We start from the raw sequence: 22,814 nt of genomic DNA, 5'->3' as shown, positions 1-22,814 counted from the left end.
TTCAGCTAAACAACTTCCCCCACCCACTCGGGCCTGCACACTTGGTAGTGAGGTGTAGCCTTAAGGGTAATTCACATGGAGGAAAATGGCGCTGAATTTATTGTGGAATCCGCGTCAGATTCAGTGCTGAAAAAAAAAAAAGCCTCCCATTTAGAGATGAGCGAACACTGTTCGGATCAGGCGATCCGAACAGCACGCTTCCATAGAAATGAATGGAAGCACCTGTGACGCTGGCCGCCGGCAAAGTCAGCGTCACAGGTGCTTCCATTCATTTCTATGGGAGCGTGCTGTTCGGATCAGCTGATCCGAACAGTGTTCGCTCATCTCTACTCCCATTGACTTCAATGGGCTCCTTTTTCTGCTAATTAAAACCCCAAATTCAGCAGCATTTTCCTCCATGTGAATACACCCTTAAACACGGTCACATTCCTAAGAGAATGGAACCATAAAAAACAAAAGGCATATTAGCAACACAAAAGTCAATCTTTATTCAAAACAGTATTAATACAGAACAATCCTTGTTACAATAAACGTGCTTTTAGAGTCGACATCTGAGCGGATCTAATCACATTATACAAAAAAAGTATACATAATTGAACAGGCTCAGAATGGTCGCATCATCCACCCACTATGAAAGACATTGTAGATGTAAGAATGGTATCTTGGTTGTTTTTGGAAGACAACATTTAATCTACATATAAAAGTATAAGAAAAAATATGGAAATTTCTAACAAAATTGTTTAAATCTAAAAAAAAATAAATAAAAAAACATGAATTCCATGCTGGAGCTTTTCTTATGAGGTGGACAGAGTTCACGTAAACTGAAATACCAAGACATTAGATACATGGACTAGATACAAGTGCTTGATGGAGTTCCCCACTCTAGGTCTATTATTAGCCCCATATACTGTAACTTAATCGGAAGATATGGTGGCTTTATAAGATATATATATATCTCCGTAGATGTTGCCATATCACAGCAACCTGTTCGGCGGTTTCCCGACAACATGGCAGGTCAGGCCTTGATATGGCAACTGAAAACAACCAATGGCCCCAATTCACAGTCTATCTAGCACAGTACAATAGGTATTTGGATTCTTTTTTTATCCCATTCCCCTTTAATTCTCTTTCACACCCTGACCAGGAGACTTCTTTTCCCCAAGGATGAGGAGTAAATAAATTGAACATAAGAGACAATCCTTCCTCAAAGAGAGGGAATCTCCACAGTGTGACATAAAAGGGGCCTAATCATACATGTAGACATGGATACCAAAAGCCGCCATATCTAGAGATTTATTTTTTGTAGATAGAATGGGTAACCTTAGAAATCTGTATTGCAATACTCTCTGGCAGAATGTATTAGAGGAACCTAATGACCTTTACTACAATTTCCCTCTATCATGGCCATGGCAGCTGCACTGACCCACTGTGCCAGTTTCGCAGACCACTACCTTATCCGGCTCTCCTAAATACATGCACGCTCGGCCAAGCAGGAACATCTTCTAAAGTGGGAGAAAGAAACTCACCACCATTGGTAGTGGGTGCTGTTCTTGGGAATACAACTGTCCACCCTCATCACCCTTGACAAGAATGGAGAGCAGATCTGTGACATACAGTTAACGGGTGCGGCCACCTTCAGCCATGTTTATTACTTCATTACCAGTCTATTCTGTACAGTCAGCAGAGTGATAAGGATTCAATAGTCTGACTTCTTCCGATTAGGTTACAAGATGAGAGGACAATGAAAGGATAGATTGTGCATTGTTCACTTGGCTTGTACTTATCTGAAGGTACACATTAGGAATTGGTGCCTGTGGCCTGGTGCAGAGAATCTTCCTAAACTAATACTGTACGAGATATACGAGCCTATATCATGGGGGTGTAATACTGAGCACTGGATGCTGCTAGAGATCACATACCACCACATTACAATGTAATCCATACTCTCAAAATACTAGACAACACCTCCAGCAAGAAGCTTAGTGTCACCTTCATTTAAAGGGCTTTTTTTCCCCCTCTTCCATAAACATCCTATAGATGTGGATCCCATCTAGAAAAAAGGGCCGGTGACCCTTATTTTGTGGCCACTGCAAATAGTGACATAGCTGTGCATGTACGCCTCTCCATTCACTTTGTGGGACTTTCAAAAACAGCCATTTTTGGAAGTCTTACAGAAGGGAATGGATAAAGCTACAGAGCAACCACCTTTCTATTCACCACAGGCCCTGACTAGTTCTGAAGACTGTATTTATGGCAGAAGTATAAATACCCAAGATAGCAAAATCTCTTTAGGTCACTATAAACTGTAAATGCAATTACACTATACATAGTTTTATGCTTCAACGTACCATAACACTTCCCAGGAGTCAGTTGCCACTAAGCTGTGGTCTAGCAAGCGGCTACACAGACACGTCAAGGGAGATTGATTAAAACGGTTGCATGGAAAAGGAACCAATCAGATTGCTTTCATTTTCAAAATGGCTTCCAACCGGCAGCTTTTTCTTTGCACCGGTTTTAAGAACCCACCCGCTATTATCGTGCACACTGCCGACAGACTGATAGCCTGCCTGTGCGTGGCAGAAACGTTTCTGCGTAGCGAGTCGCTGGGTATCGCTCTGGTGTCAACCGTGAGAATGTACGAGTCCAGTCGCAGGTTTGTGTAACACGACTTTTTATTGTTTATATTTTTCTAAACAAAACCCTCTCATGGAACATGTATATACATTGGAGAGGAGAATGGTCATCAAGTTATTTTATTGTGGAATGCCAACAGAAAACCTCTGCACAAAGTGAGCAATAAAAATAAAATAAAATATTAAAAAAGGTACAAAAACGCAAATAGAAATAAGAAACAAACGTGGTCGCTGTATCGTACGAGCTGAAAACTAGCATCTCCCCCTTTCCCATTTTTATTTTTCACATTTCGTGATGCATAGAATTTTTTACGTTTTTTTTTTCTCTCTCCAAATCCAATCAAGTCAAATAATAGGAGAAGAAAAGGCGACGGGCCCTTCGCTTTCAATGGAATGCTTGAAGTGTCTGTCAGTCTTCTAAGCTGCAATAAGTGCAGAGCGAATACTAGAAAGTGGCCACCTCGTGCATGGCGAGATCTGTACTCAAGAACGAGATATACTGATAGTGTTAAAAGATGCAACCTGTGTTCTAGGAGCCAAGTTATCTTCCTTAGTCACACAGCTGCTTGCATGGTCATATCACCTGAACCAGCTAATCCTATTTAACACAATGTAGAAATACAAACTTAGGAATGAAAAAAACAAAAAACAAAACGTATTATTCCTAGTGAGAAGTCGGGTATAATCGGAATTACACTAATTACTTCATATGATGTCATAGATCACATGGCACCAACCTTCAAAAATAATGGTAGAGCAACACTCAAAGAACACACGGGTGATTAGTCTTGCCTCAAGTTTCTAAGGCCTTACTAGTAGCAAAAAGCCTTAAGAATTCTTCTGGACTCCTTTGGATTTTGCATATGATCTTTCTTTGTTTTGCATATGTCACTGCAATAAACTGAGCAAGCGTCATTGTGTTTTAAACATGCATTCAACTAGATATGGATCATTGAAACAACTTTATACTCCCTTTTTATCATTAGAATTAGCTAAAAAAAAATAGCAAGACTGTCCACAAAACAGGATTTTATATTAAAGACAACCACTAGAGTCCCAAGATGTTAAGATATGCAATAATGGAAATCTTCAGATCCTGAATTAGTGTTAGGCAAAGTGTTGAGAGAATTCAGAAGGAAGAAACTTCTCGCTGGAGGTATAACACTTCAGCACCATCTAATAAGCATCTTACTTGCTTGCATATCTTCCATCTTTAAACCTGAAGAAACAGGAACCAGGATAGGTAAGGAGCCAGATGGCAAAAGTAACATCACCACAAGTATTCTACGAGTTGACTTAACAAGGACAGGGGATGGTTGGGGGTCTTATAGACTGACAAGGTAGTTGGGGTTCACTGATCTGAAAGGAGCAGTGGTTGGGGTGACAGAGGCACCACCCAAATCTTCAATAGGAGTGCCAGAGATAGCCGAGGTACGACACTTGTCTCTCTGGAACCTCTACTGATCTGTATGGAGCAGACCACACACAAGGCTGGCCACAAAATGCTCAGATCATATACATTTATGTAATCTCAGGAGAGAGAGAGAAGAAGAAGCTGCTGCCGCACTGCTCTGTCAGTGGCTTATCCCATAGGGGAAAGGATCGGGCATGTTGAAATCATCCAGCATTCCCAACATTTCTTTCACGTGTCATCTGCTGTAGGATGAGATCAAAGTACAACCCAACATGAATCTATTTCAAGGCTCCATTCACCACTTGGCAGGCTGGTAACCGATGGGACATGTTTTACTGTACAGAAAAGTATATCTGACTGAGCAATTCTATATAGAAGTAACTAATAAATTAACATAGGGTGTACGGAGTGGTGACATACATGAAGAGGTAGATGTGTTTTATGGAAGGATCAAAAGTGTTGGGTTACGGCGACTATTTATGTACCAATGATGACTGATCAAACCCAAAATCTAAAGAGCTGCTACAGAGAGATCCAGGAAGAGAGACATGATAAAGCACACTTACACTGGTAGGCCATCACCATTGTGTAGGGACATAACTATAAGTTGGTGTCCCTGGAGGCCGATATGTAGGCATTGTAACTTGGTGAGGAGCTACTGGAGTTGGTGAATGAGTGGTCAACAATGTACCTAGAAGACAAAATATGCATATAGATATAAAACAATGCTATCTAACAACATGCTCACACAAAAGATAGTAACAGCAAGGATATGCATGCACTTACCGGCAGACATTGCCATTGTGGTCCCGGCTACCATCCCCATAGCTACACCGCTGCCTCTAGGAGGCGGTATTGCTGCTGGGTACATCGTCGCTGGCATGCCATTGGGTTGCACAACTGTAGTGTGATGGATTACATGCGGAGGGGCTGCATACAGAGGTTGTGTATAGTAGGTTCCCTGCTGTAATACAAAAGTAAAATACATTGACTTGGATAAATACGCTGGAGAGTCAAATGCCATCTACTTTAATAACTGGCTGTTGTGTAATAACACTTATACTTTCATTTGTCACCATTTATATGATCTCTAATGATAAACCCTGAGCTCACAGCCTCATGTGTCACTACAGGAGAGAAGATTGTATCTTCGGTATTGCAAAGGATGAAATCTCTGATGAAAAGATGCAGAAAATATTGACAGATTTGCTGCAGATTGAAAATCTGCACCGAATAGAAATTTCCAACACAGATGTTTTGTTGTTACAACTTTGTTGTTACAGTAATACACTGCAAATTTTCCATCTCTACCAAATCTGTGGGGATCTGATCACCAGTTTGAAGAAATTGCAGTATTTGGATAGGCGATAGGGCCTCTTCATAGTTTACAAGCACAGTGCCATGTATTGTATAGACACTGAGCTTGGTATCGCAGATTACAGCCTATGTGACACGTGAACAAGACATCACATGACCTGTGACTTTGCAATGGAGCTCACGCAAGCAATGCTACTAACAGCTGACTACCAGGGGTGCAGAATGTTTTTTCTATCTGTGGGGGGGGTTTACCCTCAATGGGGTTTTCTGGACCCAAATGCATTTTTCATTCATGACCTATTCATATCAGAGGTCATCAGTATCTCAGTGGAGGACTGATACCTGGAACTCTACCAGATCAGCTACTTCAGTAACCTTCTGGTGCTGGAAGCAGTGGTCAGGAATGGAAGCAGCTGTGCTCCTATATAAGTAATAAGAACGGACCTATAGAGCTGACCTATGCAAAGCCCACGTGTTGAACCCCCACAGATCACATAGTGATGACCAGTCCTGTGGAACAAAACCTGTACCAAAAAGGCAGCAGAAACTGCTTCTCCATCCTAAGACTGAGGAGGACGGGATAAGATCACTTCAGTTTGGTGTTCCTTATGACTACCATGGCCACATCTGGTATGTGGCTTGTGCAATTATATCTCCCCCACCCCATAAAAAAAGTATATAAATATAAATGTGTATAAAATATATTACATACATACACACACACACAGTAATAAATAATACAGTTATGCAGCCTTTACCTGTGCATATGGATTTTGCTGTGGGTAGGCACTTCTTACTGGGTATACTGCAGTCTGGTAGGGGTTAGGGGAAGAAGAATAGGGTGGGACAGTGCCGCTGGTGGGGGAACATGACACTTTGTATGGCGTACCTGGAGTATATCCTGTAAGAGAGCACAATAGTAGGTCAGTGAACATAAACTAGTGCCACATAGCTGTACATTATATAGTGCCATACGCCTAAAGGGTAATGTAAAGGTGAAGACAAGGAGTGATAGCAACATGACAAAATCTATCAGGAAACAATAGTAAATTCAGAGGAAAGTATCCACTGACACTAACACAAGACATTTCTTTGAGGGACCACTCTAGCAAGTCCCTGCAGGAGAGGCCTTCCATAATGTCACATTTATAGTTATCTTGCTGCCCAAATACAGCTGCAGAGTCACAGCCATACTTTCCGGGATATCACAGTCACTTATGTTGGTGAAGTCCATCAAAACATACAATAGGCCTCTCACTAGGTCAATGAGTGCGACCACTGTCATAAAAGTATGGAGGGTCACAGGTTATCTCAGCAACATGTTACTACGTGGCGTCACAGAAAATATATCCAATACCATTAAACACACTGACAATGATCCATTTTGGGTAGATGTAAAACAGAAAATGGTGAAAGAGCAAATGTACAAAGATTCGGGCTGCCATCTTTAGCTTATCTTATTAGTGTTCCAGGATTATTCTACTGATCACAAGCATGGAGCATGAATATCAGATCAGCCGGGGTCTGACAGCCTGTAGCGCCCCCACTCAGCTGTTTGGATAAGCTCTACAGGCTTTTCTCTACTTACCAAGCACTCCAGCTCAGCCCCCTTTATTAAAGATGGACTGGACTTCAAACAGGTCATATGACCACTGGTGAGGTGATGGTCACTTGAGGTGAGGATGCCAGGAGACAGACCCCCCCCCCCCCCCAAATCATAAAGGATAACCATCAATATTCTAATCTCAGGAAGTCCCTTTAAGTGACACAGATGGCAGCGTTACATTGCACTTGTGTGTGGCTTTCAATGTCTTCAGACATGATGCAACATACAGAGAGTTCTCATATACCAATGTGCCACCTCTGTCTGTACCAATATCATAGCTTTACTGTCCACAACATAGAAGTAGTCACCGCACCAATAGAAAGAATCACTCACACAAAGATGTTTCCTACATTACAGAAGTCCCCAGTAAGATCTCCAGACTGTAGAAATGAATAAACAGGTGCAGACTCCTTTTCCAAGTCCACCACCATACCAGCTGACTACATTATGGCTGACCAACACTACTGGGTGGTGTACTGGACGTGTGACTGTGGCACTGCTGGTACTATGGACATCATTATGAGCAGTGATTCACCACCACAGACATTACATACATGTCATTACTGCAAGTAATGAATAAAAAGACCTTCGGCTCTCCAGCTGCAATGAAGCTACAACTCCCAACGGGCTCCATTCACTTCCACGGGAATTCCAAGAACAGCAGAGCAAGTATGCATGCTGGGAGTTGTAGTTTTACAACAGCTGGAGTGCCGAAGGTTTCCTACCCCTAGACTATATTATAGAGGACCTCATTGGTGCCGGTACCGTAGCTCTTCACTGTCAGAAGGGAGTTTCTGAGAGTCAGACATAAACGCCCCTCCTGACAATACTGTGTGTAGCGTTCCTCATCACCCAGCCATGATACTGAGCGGTGAGGAACGCCCCCCCCCCCCCCCCCCCTAACAGTACTCACCTATAGACTAGTACTGGGGGGGGGGGGGGGCGGCGCATTTCTCACCGCTCAGCTAACACTGTCAGAAACGCCCTTCTGACACTGAAGAGCTATGGTAAGGGCACTTGCTGGGGGCACAGGACGGGACAGCTGATAGTACGTTGAATTCAATGCACTGTCAGCTTTCTAGTGGTGTATTACACCGCATGTGCCCAAGAACATGATAGATCCTCTTTAAGGTTTGATCATAATCAATATAATATCCCATTCAATGCACTGTGCCTAGTTTGAACAGGTTCGTGATGACAGACTCCCTTTATCAGGATGCATTTTCTTTAGGGATTTTAGTACATGCTAGCAAATACTTTTTATGGGATCCAATGTAGGACTGTCCCAAACCATGGATATCTGAACTCCAAATACAGATAGTCACACAGTACAGGAAACAGGAGAACACCTGTTTTAAGAGAACAGGAGGTGGCACCCCTTTAAATTAGGACTCACCGCATACATTACCATTTAGCAATGTATTCACTATAAATATCACACATCATAGAGCATGCACTTTCATTCACTCCGTGATGCTGCATCTACATATAGACCTAGCTACCCAGTAATATAAGATTATTTAACATTCAGTCCATACTGTTACCATACACGTACAGAGCGAGAGTTATTGCGGTAAAGAAACACAAACTAGCGGTTCACATTATTGTAGGGGAACACCCATGAGGGATTTTGCCTTGATTCAGGGACACAATCTGTATATGTGGCTTTCAGGTTACATGGCAGATTTCAACCTGCTGCCCTGTAAAATGTAATATCCATGGAGCAGTTACTGAGGGTTCTTACAAAGTACTATGTATGACAAATAACACGTAGAAATTTTTTACAGCATGTGAATGAGATTTGTTAATAAATGTATCCCCTTTACTGTGTCTGCGTTCTGCTAGAGAATTTCTGTCTGTAAATCCTGATGGAAAATCTGCAGCATTCCCAAAGGTAAGGTGTTTTGGAAGAAGGGGTGTACATCCCCAAATCAGCTCCCTACTTGTGTGTGTTTACTTGGCTACATCGATCCCATGTCAGTGTACCGTACACGTGACCATGCCAAACAATCGGTGGTCTCATCTGCACATGACTACTCCAGTCAGTGGTCTTGAGCCATACACAGCTATATATGTCATATCTGCAGGTAAATAAGCAAAGACCAGTTGGGAGCTCTAAATCTATAATAGCAGGCACGTAATAGTGTCTGTAGTCATTTCATGGCATTTAAGCTGCAAAACCAAGCAGGCATTTACATTAATAATAAAAAAAAGCACATCCTGGCACAGTTTTCCACCAGCAGCTGTTGTGCATGTCTTTCTCCTTATTTAAGATATAATTCACTTATATTCTGGGAAAACACCTTCTAGTATCAGCTTGTTCCTTAAAGTGTTTGTTTTTAGGTTTTCCAGATAAGTCATCAGTATCAGATCGGTGGGGGTCTGACACAAATCCCCCACACGAATCAGCTACTCCAGGAAACCAGCACCAAGTATACAATGTAAGGAGCTGTAAGCAGAAGACTCTGTACACTGTGTAGTAGCTGTGACTCTGCAACTCAGATCCAATTTAAGTTAACGGGAGCAACCGTAGTACATCACCACAGCCAATACACTGTGTCCGGCTCCATACACTGTATACTTAGTACTGCTTCTCAGACGCTGCCCGAAACTTCTGATCAGCGTAGTCCCCCACACCAAGGGTCAGTAAGTCACTTTAACTGCCAAGGTAAATAAACTGACAGCACATGGAAAACATGTAATACTCACCAATACAAAGTGTAGATCTTAGAAATACATTGGAACTACAATGATGGACTCTTACAGAAAAGACCTCTTACCCAGCAAGACAAGCTTACCATATAAGATAAGATAATCCTTTAATAGTCCCACCATGGAGAAATTCAGTGTGTTACAGCAGCATGGATAATAGTAATATTACAGGAAAAAAACAAAATACAAACAACCTCAGAATAGCAGATAGAAAAGATACTAGAAGTCATAGTAACTAAAAAGAAAAAGAAAGACTCAGGATCATTCAGTTCTCTGTGCGGAGTGATCTCCGCTTAGCCTGATGTTGGTTATATAGCCTGACCACAGTTAGGAGGAGGGACCTCGGATAGCACTCCTTCTCACACCTGGGGTGAAGCAGTCGGTCACTGACAGTACTGCCCAGTGCTATTACGGTGTCATACATGGGGTGGGAATTATTCTCTAGCATAGAGCTCAAAATCTACATGACAAGTAACTTCCAGCAAATTTTCTTATTTCTAATTCCTATATAAAGGAATCCAATGTTCCACTCAATGGGATAAGGTAGGGATTACTCAATAAAAGTGGCCTTGCCAGAGTTTGAGCACCAGCACTTCTGCTGGATTATAATAATGAGCTAGGGACATGAAAAAAGACTGTAAAAGTCTCACTGCTGCTATTTTAAGTCACAAGATTTTTTAACTAGTCTCTAAACTGTCAGACTACGTTGTCTTATTTAATAGAGCATGTGATTTTGGATCAAAATGCAATGCACTTTAAAAATGTTGCAATTTTCTTCCCTCAAAACCTCCTCTATGGTTCCTGCCACTAGGCGTCTCCCTCCTTCCTAATCTGTTATTCACTCCGTTACTAGGGAAGATCCGTCTTTAGAAACCAGCAGACTCAAGATGGAACCCAGTGACTGGAAAGGGGGGGGGGGGCTCCCATTACATTTACCGCATGTTTACACACAGCTTCCCTACCTGCACACTGCACAGAGAGAAGTCTGCAACATCTCATGCCTTTGATTGAGTATAAAGGAGAGCCTATGAACTTCTATGGGCCTCTGACTATTTGTGTTATCACCAATGGGATGTTATTTATAGACAGCAAGCAGCTTTCCCAATTGTGATTTGATTTCTTTTTCTGCATAAAGAATATTTTTAGTTGTATCATAACCTGAATTTGGAGTCCAGAGTCTCCAATATTATGGTCACTTGGACTTTTGTCAGCTATTTGTGATTTTACAGCTAGTTATTCAGAATTACACGTACAGAAACTAGTAGTAGTAATAATGGATAGAAAGGAGGGGCAAAATGTTCTGTGTTGTACACACCCACTGCCTCAATCAGAAACACAAAAAGTGCTGCAGCTATAATGATGCTATTAGCAGCAAAAAACTAAAACTGTGTATACAGCCAGCCAAGCAATACCCTGCTAATATTTAAAATTTTGATGAAAACTCAGGTACCCTTTAAGTGTAGCCATAAATGGACTCTTCCAGTGCCAGATGAACCACTCATATTCACACACACACACACTTTACCTCAGACATGAAAACGTTCAGGTACTTATTTTGCTTTTTAATGGGTTACTTAAGAAGAAAGTGCAAAGAATAACTAGCGTTAAATAAAGCAAAGCAGGTACCTGAATGAACTGCACCGGTTCTCGCAGCAGAGAACGTGTGCCCGAACGTGTACATTTGCATACCGGCAGTCGAATATGATGGTTGTTCTACTTCTGAAAACAAAAGTTGCAGTTTAGTTCAGTTTAGCTTTAATGTCAATACAGTTATAAGTTAATGGTACCATCACCAAGGCAAAAGGGCACAGCTGGAGGGGACCTAAAGAGTTAGTTACATATAACTGAATGAAACTATCCTCCACGCAACAAATATTAGGCTTGTATAGCAGCCACACATTTTATGGGTACATCTACTCCATTTTAAATTTTACAATGAAGACAAACAACTGACAACACTGGAGTTTGTTTGTTTTTTTTAAATGTAGATTGTGAGCCCCACATAAAGCTCACAATGTACATTTTTCCCTATCAGTATGTCCTTTTGTAATATGGGATGGAAAATCCATGCAAACACGGGGAGAACATACAAACTCCTTGCAGATGGTTTTACGCCCTTGGCAGGATTTGAACACCAGGACTCCAGCGCTGCAAGGCTGCAGTGCTAACCGCTGAGCCACCGTGTGGCCCCCCAACACTGGAGTTTGTTTTCTGGCACATGTAGTAACTTGCTTTCCCCGGGTCCTGGGCATAGTGATTGACAACTTGAAGTGGCTACGTCATTACTAACACCTATACCCAGCGACACAATAACATGTCTACTGGGCTACATTCAATTCTATGGGACTCTACCATCTCTGGCAATCCCACAGGCTTCAAAAGGGTGTACATCAGACATCACAATTCCAGCACACAGCTATAGGACCCATATTCTAGAGATTCATGGCGATCCTCCACTTACAGCAGCATTTCAATGTGAGATGGCAGACGAAGTCAAGCTAGCACTCACATCATGACAGATCACCATGATACAGGGAATTTGGTTCAGCCAAGTTGTGCATGTCGCAAAAGGACCTATACACAAGATAGGTCATCAGCATATGACACGTGGGCTCTGACCCACAGACTAGCTGTTTCAGCAGCCTCCAGTAACCGGGGTCTGGTGCAGTGCATAAGGAGAACATGCAGTCAGCTCCTATTCAAGTAATGGGAAGAGCACTGCAATTCCCCAAAATCACCACTATGCATTTGGGGTGGAAAACCCCTTTTAAGGGATTTCCCCATCTCAGTGTTTCAGCCATCTGCTCTGCTCACTTTCTGTATTTCTCTCCTCCCTCTGGCTGAACGGGACACAGAACACTTCTGCAGGTCAGATAATATGCAGATGCTTGCACAGAATGGACTCTTATCTTTGAGTTTACATAGAGATAAGAGACTGGGCTTTATCAGAAAACTGCAACTACCTGAATAATTGTGAGCAGTGAGTAAGTGACATCACTTTCCCTATAGGTCCATGGTTATAGCAACACTGTGTGAACAATAGTAGGAATAAGGTCACATAGCAGAAGAACAAACCAGAATTTCTAAAGCAATATATTTAGGAAAAGTCTGCTTTTTACATAAGATACCAGTAAGGATAAGATCATTCCAGATGGAACAACCCCTTTAAGTTAAAGGAGTATTCCTATCTCAAAACAATGGCACATCGCTTGGATAAACTAATTTTTTTTTTCCTATCAGTCGGGGTTCAACCTCTGAAATCTCGATCAGTCCTGAGAATAAAAATGCGACAGGCCCCTCACAGTCTCTCCCAGACACCTCTTGCTGTGAAATGTGCTGTGGTTCCTTGCACAGGGGTGACCATAGCACAATTGCACAGGGTGAAAAGAGCTTGGATCAATCTGATCAAGAGAAAAGGGTATAATGCGCCCCATATGAAGAAAAAATAAATAAAAATGAGTTAAAGGGGCTCTATCAGCAAAATCATGCTGCTAGAGCCCCACATATGCGTGCATAGCCTTTAAAAAGGCTATTCAGGCACTGTAAAAGTTACATTAAACTACCCCCCCGTTTTAAAATAATAACTTAGAAAAGAATCTCCTCTACTTACGGAACGTGCGCCCTGGGCGGGCATTCAGGGTGCGCCGTCTTCTTCTTCCCCGCCTCTTCTTCCTCTGACGTCTTCGGGTCCCGTCCTCCTCCGGCGCTTGCTCGCGGACACTGATAATAAAAAAAAAATAGCCCAGGCGCATGCGCAGTAGCCGTAGTGAAGCCGCGTGCTACTGCGCATGCGCCCGGGCTGTTTTTTTTTTTTTTTTTATCAGTGTCCGCGAGCAAGCGCCGGAGGAGGACGGGACCCGAAGACGTCAGAGGAAGAAGAGGCGGGGAAGAAGAAGACGGCGCACCCTGAATGCCCGCCCAGGGCGCACGTTCCGTAAGTAGAGAAGATTCTTCTTTAAGTTATTATTTTAAAACGGGGGGGGGGGGGGTAGTTTAATTTAACTTTTACAGTGCCTGAATAGCCTTTTTAAAGGCTATGCATGCATATGTGGGGCTCTAGCAGCATGATTTTGCTGATAGAGCCCCTTTAAAGAGGAGCCAAGCATGGCCTCCAGCAGTCCCATACGACAGATTGGCAGAGCAGCACACATGCTCAAACTACCACGCCATTAATATAGGATATACAGGACCCCCATTCTAGTGATCTGTGAGGTGCCAGTGGTCATATCAAGACACCCCCTTCACTATAGACAAGAAATAACTATTATCCCCCAGTTAAATTTCTTCAGCATCTTAAGAAGCGTATCCCCTTATGTGTACTATATCTCCATATATACAGTGCACAGATACCAGTCATATTTACTGCTGCTCCAGACAGAAGAGCAAACATTACGGTCTCTGGAGAGGAGGTATTACCAGTTAAGAGATGAGTCAGCTCACTTCATAGGAAATCTCCTGTGGACATGACTCCTTCCACCCAGTACACAGCTCCTAAAGCAAGTCTAGGGTTCCCAATGCTCCTCACATGACAAGCTGCTTCTGAATCATTATTTTTCCTCATTCTCTTGTGTAACCAATGGCTGATGTGTTAAGACGCTGACAAAAATACAAGATCTCACTCGAGATGGATCAATAGTTAAACCCCCCCCCCCCAAAGAAAACCCCAAACAACTACTCCTAGACCATGGCAACACTGAAGCAAATTCTGATTGTCGAAAGAAGGAAGGAAACTTTCTATGTACATTAGACAGTAGCCCTGTTACCAACATAGCACAAGTGTCACACTTGGAAATGTCTAAAGTGTGCTGGATCCTAACAAAAAACTGAAAAACAGAAAATCTAAAACACTTAAAAGAATCCTACCATTAAAAACTTTTTTTTTTTCTAACACGTCGGAATAGCATTAAGAAAAGTTATTCTCCTACCTTCAGATGTCTTCTCCGCGCCGCCATTCAGTTTAAATCCCGGTTTTTGTCGGTATGCAAATGAGTTCTCTGACCGCACCGGGGGCAGGCCCCAGCGCTCAAACAGCACTGGGGGTGTGCTCAATGCTGCGAGAGAACTCTACAGCGTCGCCTCCATCTTCTTCAGCAACGTCCTCTTCACTCATTTTCTTCTGGCACAGTCTTCAGACTTCTAGTTTTCGGGCAAAGCCGACTGTGCATGCCCGCAGCCACAAGAAAAATGGCCGCTTACACAGTAATGTAAGCGGTCATTTACTTGTGGCTGGCGGGCTCGCGCAGTTAGCTTTGCCCTAGGCTTAGAAGTCTGAAGACGCGTGAAGAGGACGTTGCTGAAGAAGATGGAGGCATCGCTGGAAAGTTCTCTCGCAGCATTGGGGACGCCCCCAATGCTGTTTGAGCGCTGAGGCACGCCCCCAGTGCTGCCAGGGTACTCATTTGCATACCGACGAAAACCGGGATTTATACCGAACGGCGGGGCAGAGAAGACATCTAAAGGTAGGAGACGAATAGCCTTTCTTAAGGCTATTTCGACATGTTTGTTAGAAAAAAAAAAATGTTAATGGTAGGATCCCTTTGAGACTTTGCTGGCTCCATAAGACCGCAGCTATAGTGATTTAAAGTTATCCAAGACGTCATATTACATTACTTTACAGCCACGGAGGTCTAGTGAAGGCACAGTTCTGGCTTTTTATTGTTAGAACAGGAGAAGCCTTTAACATTGCACACATTCTACATATATAGGCTCAAATCAGCAGGCTTCAGAGATGTATCTAGAGTTCAACGTTGTACTGCAGCATTGTCCTATGCAAGTGAATGAAACGAAGCTATAACAACCTACGCTGTGTTACTAAAAATACTGTATTTGGCAGAAGAGAACAATATCCACTGAGCCAACAATGCTTGGCTTACTGGAATCCCTTCAATAGTAAGCACCCTACTGATCCAATATAGACGGCCTATCCTATAAACAAGAGATCAATTTTATAAAGCTGCATAACCCCTTAAAGCCCATGTACCCCCAAATTGCATAGGTCCATATGGTCAAAGATTACTAGAGAGGTCCTTGAAATGGATGGATATTACAGTAGCATTCTAACAGTAATGGATAAGACACTGTCTTTCAAAGGTGTATTCTAAAAAGATTGTTACCTGCTATCTAAAGAATGGGATGGGGGGGGGGGGAAGGTAACCTGCAGATTTGTAGCTGTCCAACCACTGGGTTTCCCATTAAATCACATGAACTGGGATGCTTTGCCCCTCAGATGTAGAAAGAGCAGTAGGCCTAGCAGTGCACGCCGCTCTATTCATTTCAATGAGTTTCTGCCATCGGCAGCAGTCGCACTTATATTAATGGAGCACTGCACACCGACTCACAACTGAGGTGCAAAGCATCAGAGATCACACAATTGGTAGGCGTCCCCGTAGTCCGATACTCAGCGATCAGCAAAGGAATAGCTAAGAGAGTAGTAAATTATGTATAGAGTATGATAAAAGTGTGTTGTACATTTTCTTTCTTACAATAGAAAGTACATAATTAATTAAAATAAATAATAATTGGTTTACCTGATGGGAATGCAGGATTTGCACCAGGATACATATTAGGCGAGTAGGCAGGAGCAGCAGCAGCATACCCCATTGGAAAGCCTGCTAAGAAGTATTAGATTTTAAAGTACAGAAATCATAGAATATAACATGTTAAAACTTTGGGTCAAAACAAAACAAAAAAATAAGTTTTTGAGCCATTTGGTGCTATAGTACTCAATCAAAGGCTCCCTGTTAATTTTAGATCAGAGCACCCAAAAGGAGGTAGGCACAAAATGCATAAGAGGAATTAATAAGGTTACATAAATCAGAGCGCTTTCCATGGTAAGGAAAGGTTTCTGTTCCTTCAGAGATCTCTCAGTCCCAGCACTGCCCAGATTCTCACTACAACACTTGTATTCTAACCAATCTACTTCTTTTTCCAAAATTCTTAACTGTTATTTATCCAATGTCATACCCATGTGGGGGCTCAATTTTTGCAGGATAATTTTACTTTCTAATGAGGGATATTGTATAAAAAAAAAAGCGGGTTGGAATTGGGAAAAAAATGTTGTACAATTTGCTTTATTCTATGCATCAGTATGATCACAACTATTCCAAACTTTAAAGTTTTTTTAATATGGAAAAAAAAAAAAAAAAATAGGAATCAGTCACCGTAACTTTTTTTTTTTTTTATATTTCTGTTTATGGAGATGTCCAAGTTCTTTTCGTGAGGTAACCTGTAGTTTTATTGACACCATTTTGGAAAATGTATGACTTTTTGATCACTTATATTTTTGGGAGGCAAAACAACGGGGTTGGGGGGGGGGGGGCAGGTTGATCTTAAAAAAAAAAAAAATCAAAACATTAAGGCATTTGGATTTTGTTTTTTTTTATTTCCATTATGGCATTTGTTTCATTACAGCTTGCCTGCCGCCATCAAGCTTAAATTAACAGACAATGGAAGATATCACAGCTTATATTCCCTTTCCCTGCGCAAAGCATGTCTATAAAAAGGTTAATAAGTTGGCTCCAGACTGTTGCAATTTATGTGCTGTAAAGCAGATCACTAACTGCTGTTAACAGAGCAGAGGAATAGCTCACGTAAGATGGAAGACCCCATAGTCATGTAAAGAAAATGGAATCAGAAGAATCGACAATCAGAAAATAAAAGCAGATTAGAAAAAAAAAAAAAAAAAAAAACTACCTGCTTTAATTAAAAAAAAAAAAAAGCAACACTTTCAGTGGTTTTTTTTTTTTTTTGCGGTATTTGAAATCATGTGGGAAAGACTGTGGTAACCCTACAGAGTTGAGCACTGATCAGTGGCAGTGCCATGAGTCAGCCCACACTGGTCTGATACTGACAGCTTAGACTAAAGACAGGCTATCAATTTAAAAAAAAAACAAAAAAAAAACAACTGAAAAGTGTGTGTAAATCCAGTCTAAAAGAAGCAAAGTGTCAAAGCCCTGGGCCTGCGATGCCGTTTTGTTTTTGTAAAACATCATACAAACCAATAACATTACAAATAGACACTAATGCTAGGTTCACTCTAGCGCTGGCTCTCCATTGTTTGGATTGGTTGGGGAAACTAACGCAAGCGTAAAGCCAGCCTTAGCAGAACAAATAACGTGTACTTACCTGGGTAACCGATACCTTTAGCATTTGCATAAGGAACCCCAGAAGAACCAGGGCTATAAACAGGGTTCATGATTGGACACCTAAAAGAATGAAACAGGTAGAAGATAAAAAAAAATAAAAATCAATATTTCCTGATCAGGGCCACAGAAAGCAGTTTTATTGGGGCATCCAGTGACATTCACAAAGTATTATTATTATTATTTATTTATTTATTTATTAATTCCATGGTGCTTTACATTTGAGGGTTTACATACAATGCACTAAATATACAGGTAGATCTAATACTAACAATCACCGACTGGCACAGGGGGGTAGAGGGCCCTGCCCGCGAGGGCTTACAATCTATGAGGGAAGAGGAATAGAGACAGAAGGAGAGGGGGAGACTGTTCAAATAGTGGTGCGGTGATGGTGTTATTGGAGGTTGTACAAGTCCTAGGCCAAACACGAGTCTAATGATCCAAACCAGAAGTATACAAAGCAGTTACTTTGGGTCATTAGACCTGCATATGGGCTGTGACATGAGGCAGTACTATGCTTAGGAGAAATTGGCTTTAGCCTATCAATAAGGTATTGTACCACTAACAATACTCATCACTATCCTGCAGATAAGGGGTAAGTGTCTGATAAATGGGAGCCTAACTTTAAGGGCTCATTCACAAGAGGGGGCAGATTCTGAGGCTGAATCCATCTCAGAATAAGCCCCCTCACAATAGAGGTCTATGTAGACCGCTACCTTACTTTTTTCCATTAGTGGTATGTTCTGAGCTGTCCTTTCTTCAGGTGGATTCCACGGCTGAGTCAGCCCCGGCGTCCGCCTCGCGACAGCCCCCTCCAGACTACGCCCATTCATTTAAGCCTACTCTGGAGGGGAAAGCTGCGACTGTCAGAAGCCATGACAGTCTTGGCAGGCGCATTTTGGTCCAATTCTGATGCGGCTTCCCGCATCAGAACCAAAATACACCATTCCATGCCCCGTGTGAACTAGCCCTAAGGCTGAGTTCACATGGCGTTTTTTGGTCAGGAATCCGCCACAAAGTCAGCCTCCCAATATTGGTAGGCCTTTTTTTTAGGTTGATTTTGAGGGGAATTCCTGACCAAAAAACGCCTGGTGAACTCAGCCCAAGAGCCACACTAAACACTAGGCACCGCTGCACCCCCAAATTAATGAAGAGGTACTTTTGTCTGTTCCCTCGCCATTCAGCTCTGGTGGATAAAGGTGAGCACTGTAACCAGCCATCTCCCAGGTCAGTTCCACCGAAGTGAATGGTGTGGTGACAAATGAAAACTATGCGTCTATTCGCACAGGAGACTCAGGACTGTCCCAGCAGTCAAACATTCATCTCCTATCCCGTGTATAAGTCTTGTTACTGAGACGACCTGACGCATGAGGAAATATCACAGCACATTTACAGAGAGGTTCTTGTCAACGCCTAAAACTCAAAAACAAGCAAAAAGAATCCCACAAGTGCACATGGTTCACGCCACACTCTCCCATACATGATGTCCTGGTTCTGTCACAATCACAAGTCAAAGGGATCCCTCAAGATCAGTCATCGTGTTATAAATGGAAGCCATAAGGGCTAGTTCACACGTGAGTATAAGGGGAGGTTTTTGACAGCGGATTTCGCGTCCAAAACCTCCCCTTATAATGGTGGTCTATGGAGACCGCCGGGCTTCTGTTCTCCGCTAGCGGCGGGCTGCTGCTAGCGGAGAAAAGAAGCGACATGCTCTTTCTTCAGGCGGAAGCCGCGCGGTCTGCGCCGCACGGCTTCCGCCCGGCTGCAGCACCCTCCATGTTGGCTCATTCATTTGAGCCAACAGCGGAGGTGAAAGCCACGACCGCGATGGTCGCGGCGGGCGGGTGAACTAGCCCTAACAAGTGTGAATAGGGCCAAGTGCTGATTTCAATATCTGAACACAGCATACTTTCCAATATTTCATTCATTGAGTCAGAACATATGCACATGCTTAGCAAACATCACGAGTACTACAACATTACAGACTATCTGCTCAGCAAATAGAGAAGTGAAGAGTCAGAATACACTTACAAGGGTTTAAGAAAATGTCTACTTGATCCAGAAGAGTCAGAGATTTTCCAGAAATAAGCTGAGAAAAGAAAACAAACACTTTAGATGCCAGAAGCAAACTACTAGGTGCAACTGGTTAGAAGGTTCCTGCTTGGGCCCCAGCCATTAGAAGATAAGAAAATCCAGGCAAAGTCCAAGGACATTATGGTAAACAAAAAACAAAATGTTGGATCAAGTTTGTAAGGCGGCCCCGATAGCAGGTGTCAAGGAATGGATTCCGCAACTGGATTTCATGCCTGATCTTTTATTTTTTATCTTCAGGTGATAAACCAGGACCAGGGGTATCCGGCAGTAGCCTAATATCTTGTTTTCCACACATGCATGCTGAACCAAACAGATTGTGCATGTATACAGGATAGTCAGGAGACCACGCACAGACTAATGTCAGCAGAACCTGACAATTCTGACCAGCACTGGGGTAAGACCTAACATAAGAGGTCTCCTAAATGGCCCAAAGGTAGAGGCCAGTGAACCAAGGATGGGCCAACTATAAAGAGAATCACACGGGTAAGGTTGGCCATACACATCAGACGCCAGCCAAACAAGGCTGCCCTCTTATATTAGCCTAGGAAATTGTGCAAGGGCCTGGGACCTCCAATCTCCCCTATAAGGCAACTACAGACCTGAGTAGGGGGAATAACTTGTAACTGTATGGAGGACGCTGCACTCGGCTATGTATATATAAGGTTGTAGCTTCAGAAACGAAGCAAACGAGAAACTAGTGACAACTATACAGTAATACAGATAACGTGTGAGACATCTGCACAATCTTGCTATAAATTGTGCATTTTTCTGAAAGTCACAAATATATTCAGTGTGACAAATCACTCTGACCATTCTGAAAAAAAACATTATTATTAAAACAATGCTTGCCTAACGGGATCAGATTTAGCTATTTGGGCTGCTTTGTCTTGTGCGTAAAGGTGACTTAAGAGAGTTATTATTCAATGAATAAGTGGAACTGCTAAGACCCCACCAATGATTGCCATAATAAGGCTGGGGTCACATCTACGTCAGAGACTGGAAAAAAATTGGCAGAAGAGAAAAAAAAAATCCTAAACAGAGGACTTTTTTTTCTCCGTCGCTTTCAGTTTCAAAACAGCGCACCCCGTTATAGGCAATGGGGCCTGTGTGTAACTACTGTTGTAGTGGTCTGGCTCCCCGGTGGAGAACCTGATGATAGTGTGACCCAGAATCAGGAACACATGTCCACCCTTCCCCACAGCCACAGGACTATGGCCAGAAGTTGTTGAATGAAGCAGGTGGCAAACACACACACACTGTGACTCCTAACTGGGGCTAGAGAATTTATCATATATTTTACACCAATTTCAGCCACAAATGTATGATAAAAATTGCAATGGCCGTATTTGCCCCTAAAACTGCAACTGCTCCCATTTGCCCCGTGCAATTCAAATGTCTACAAAGTGAACCGAGCAACCCAGCAAAACAAATGCAGCAATTAAGTGTAGAGGCAGCCAGTGGCAGAGCTCAGGTTCACACCCCTTGTGTATAGAGCCTAAATAGTATATTGGGAACTAAAACTTACAGCACTGATTGCTCAGGAATGATGGGGGCTAGAGAAAAAAAATACCAACTGTTCCAGAATGAGTGGAGCAGCAGCTATTATATGATGCAAATCCCTGTTGGGGGTAGTGATAGGTCCTCTGGAAGAGAAAGCAGTCATCTATCAGGCTGGTTGTTACAGACAGACTACTAGCAGTGTGCATAGCAACCGATCTGTCTGACAGAGACTAAGGCTTCCAGAGCTGGACTGTGCCCTAACACAAAGAAGCCAGGGGGCGCCATACAGTTACCCTAAATATACAATACATAAGAGGAGATCACTGACTACACTGGCTGCCTGCGGGGTGCACATGACCCATCAATGTGGGGTGCACGTGGTCACATGCTCCGGGGCATTACTATGGGCAGCGGGCACTGTTACTACTGCAGTGTGCCAGGCATCACCATGGAGGAGGCAGCTGTGAGCGCCCTGACATGCTGGCAGTGGGACAAGTCACCAATAACATGACGGCAGCACATGACAAAGGCCCGGGCAGTTGTGTGCAGGACACGGGCAGCCTGGGGTACAGACATGGATGCTGCGCGGCTGCAGTACACAGCAGGATGCTGCAGGGAAAGAGCACTGCACACAGCACACGGGGCAGCTAGGCCGCGTCCCGGGGAAACCACTGACTAGGATACAGGTAGAGGACACCAGCTACACGGCCACTGAGCGGAGACTGCCCCCAGCCCCGGCCTCACTGACCGCCACCCTCCGCACAGCCCCGCTCACCTCCCGGACACACAGCTCACCTCTAGCTGACACTGCGCTCAGGACCCCGCGGTCTCCTCAGATCTCCGGGATTTTTCCTTTCTTTAGGGATACTGCGCAGCAACAACCTACGGGCCCCTGACGTCACTTCCGGATGGGGGGCTTTACCTCTCCCGCCCCACGGTCTGGCTTTTAGGGGGCGGGGCTAAAATGGATTGGTCACGTGGTGTGTGAATGCCGCTCAGTAACTGGAGGCGATTGTGTTTTCAAACCTGGCAACGTGGTGTATGTAATGTGTGTGCAGCGTGTGTGTACTGTGTATATTGTGTATGTAATGTGTGTGCAGCGTGTATATTGTGTATGTAATGTGTGTGCACAGCGTGTATATTGTGTATGTAATGTGTGTATATTGTGTATGTAATGTGTGTAGTGTGTATATTGTGTATGTAATGTGTGTGCAGCGTGTATATTGTGTATGTAATGTGTGTGCACAGCGTGTATATTGTGTATGTAATGTGTATGCAGCGTGTATATTGTGTATGTAATGTGTGTGCACAGCGTGTATATTGTGTATGTAATGTGTGTGTAGTGTGTATATTGTGTATGTAATGTGTGTGCAGCGTGTGTGTACTGTGTATATTGT

General features: G+C 43.1%; 1 protein-coding gene across 4 annotated transcripts; it reads right to left on the bottom strand.

Moving 5' to 3' along the window:
* Positions 1-472: 472 nt before the first annotated feature.
* On the bottom strand, positions 473-22,317 carry FAM168B (family with sequence similarity 168 member B). 4 transcript variants are annotated; one of them, XM_075268900.1, is made up of 9 exons: positions 22,213-22,317; positions 19,855-19,912; positions 17,807-17,886; positions 16,210-16,293; positions 11,309-11,401; positions 6,123-6,265; positions 4,834-5,011; positions 4,614-4,738; positions 473-3,852 (listed from the first exon to the last, which is right to left on the bottom strand). In XM_075268900.1, the coding sequence occupies exons 3-8, from the start codon at positions 17,874-17,876 to the stop codon at positions 4,626-4,628; spliced, it is 681 nt and encodes a 226-aa protein (XP_075125001.1). In that variant the 5' UTR covers positions 17,877-17,886; positions 19,855-19,912; positions 22,213-22,317; the 3' UTR covers positions 473-3,852; positions 4,614-4,625. The 4 variants fall into 4 exon arrangements, with proteins under 4 accessions (XP_075125001.1, XP_075125002.1, XP_075125003.1 ...); XM_075268901.1 differs by having other exon boundaries at positions 16,210-16,290; XM_075268902.1 differs by lacking the exon at positions 11,309-11,401.
* Positions 22,318-22,814: the final 497 nt, after the last annotated feature.

This window comes from Leptodactylus fuscus, chromosome 3 (assembly GCF_031893055.1).
Source record: "Leptodactylus fuscus isolate aLepFus1 chromosome 3, aLepFus1.hap2, whole genome shotgun sequence".
NCBI lineage: Eukaryota > Metazoa > Chordata > Amphibia > Anura > Leptodactylidae > Leptodactylus > Leptodactylus fuscus.
The sequence above is the reverse complement of the archived record's forward strand: the minus strand, read 5'-3'. Positions and strand labels throughout refer to the sequence as shown.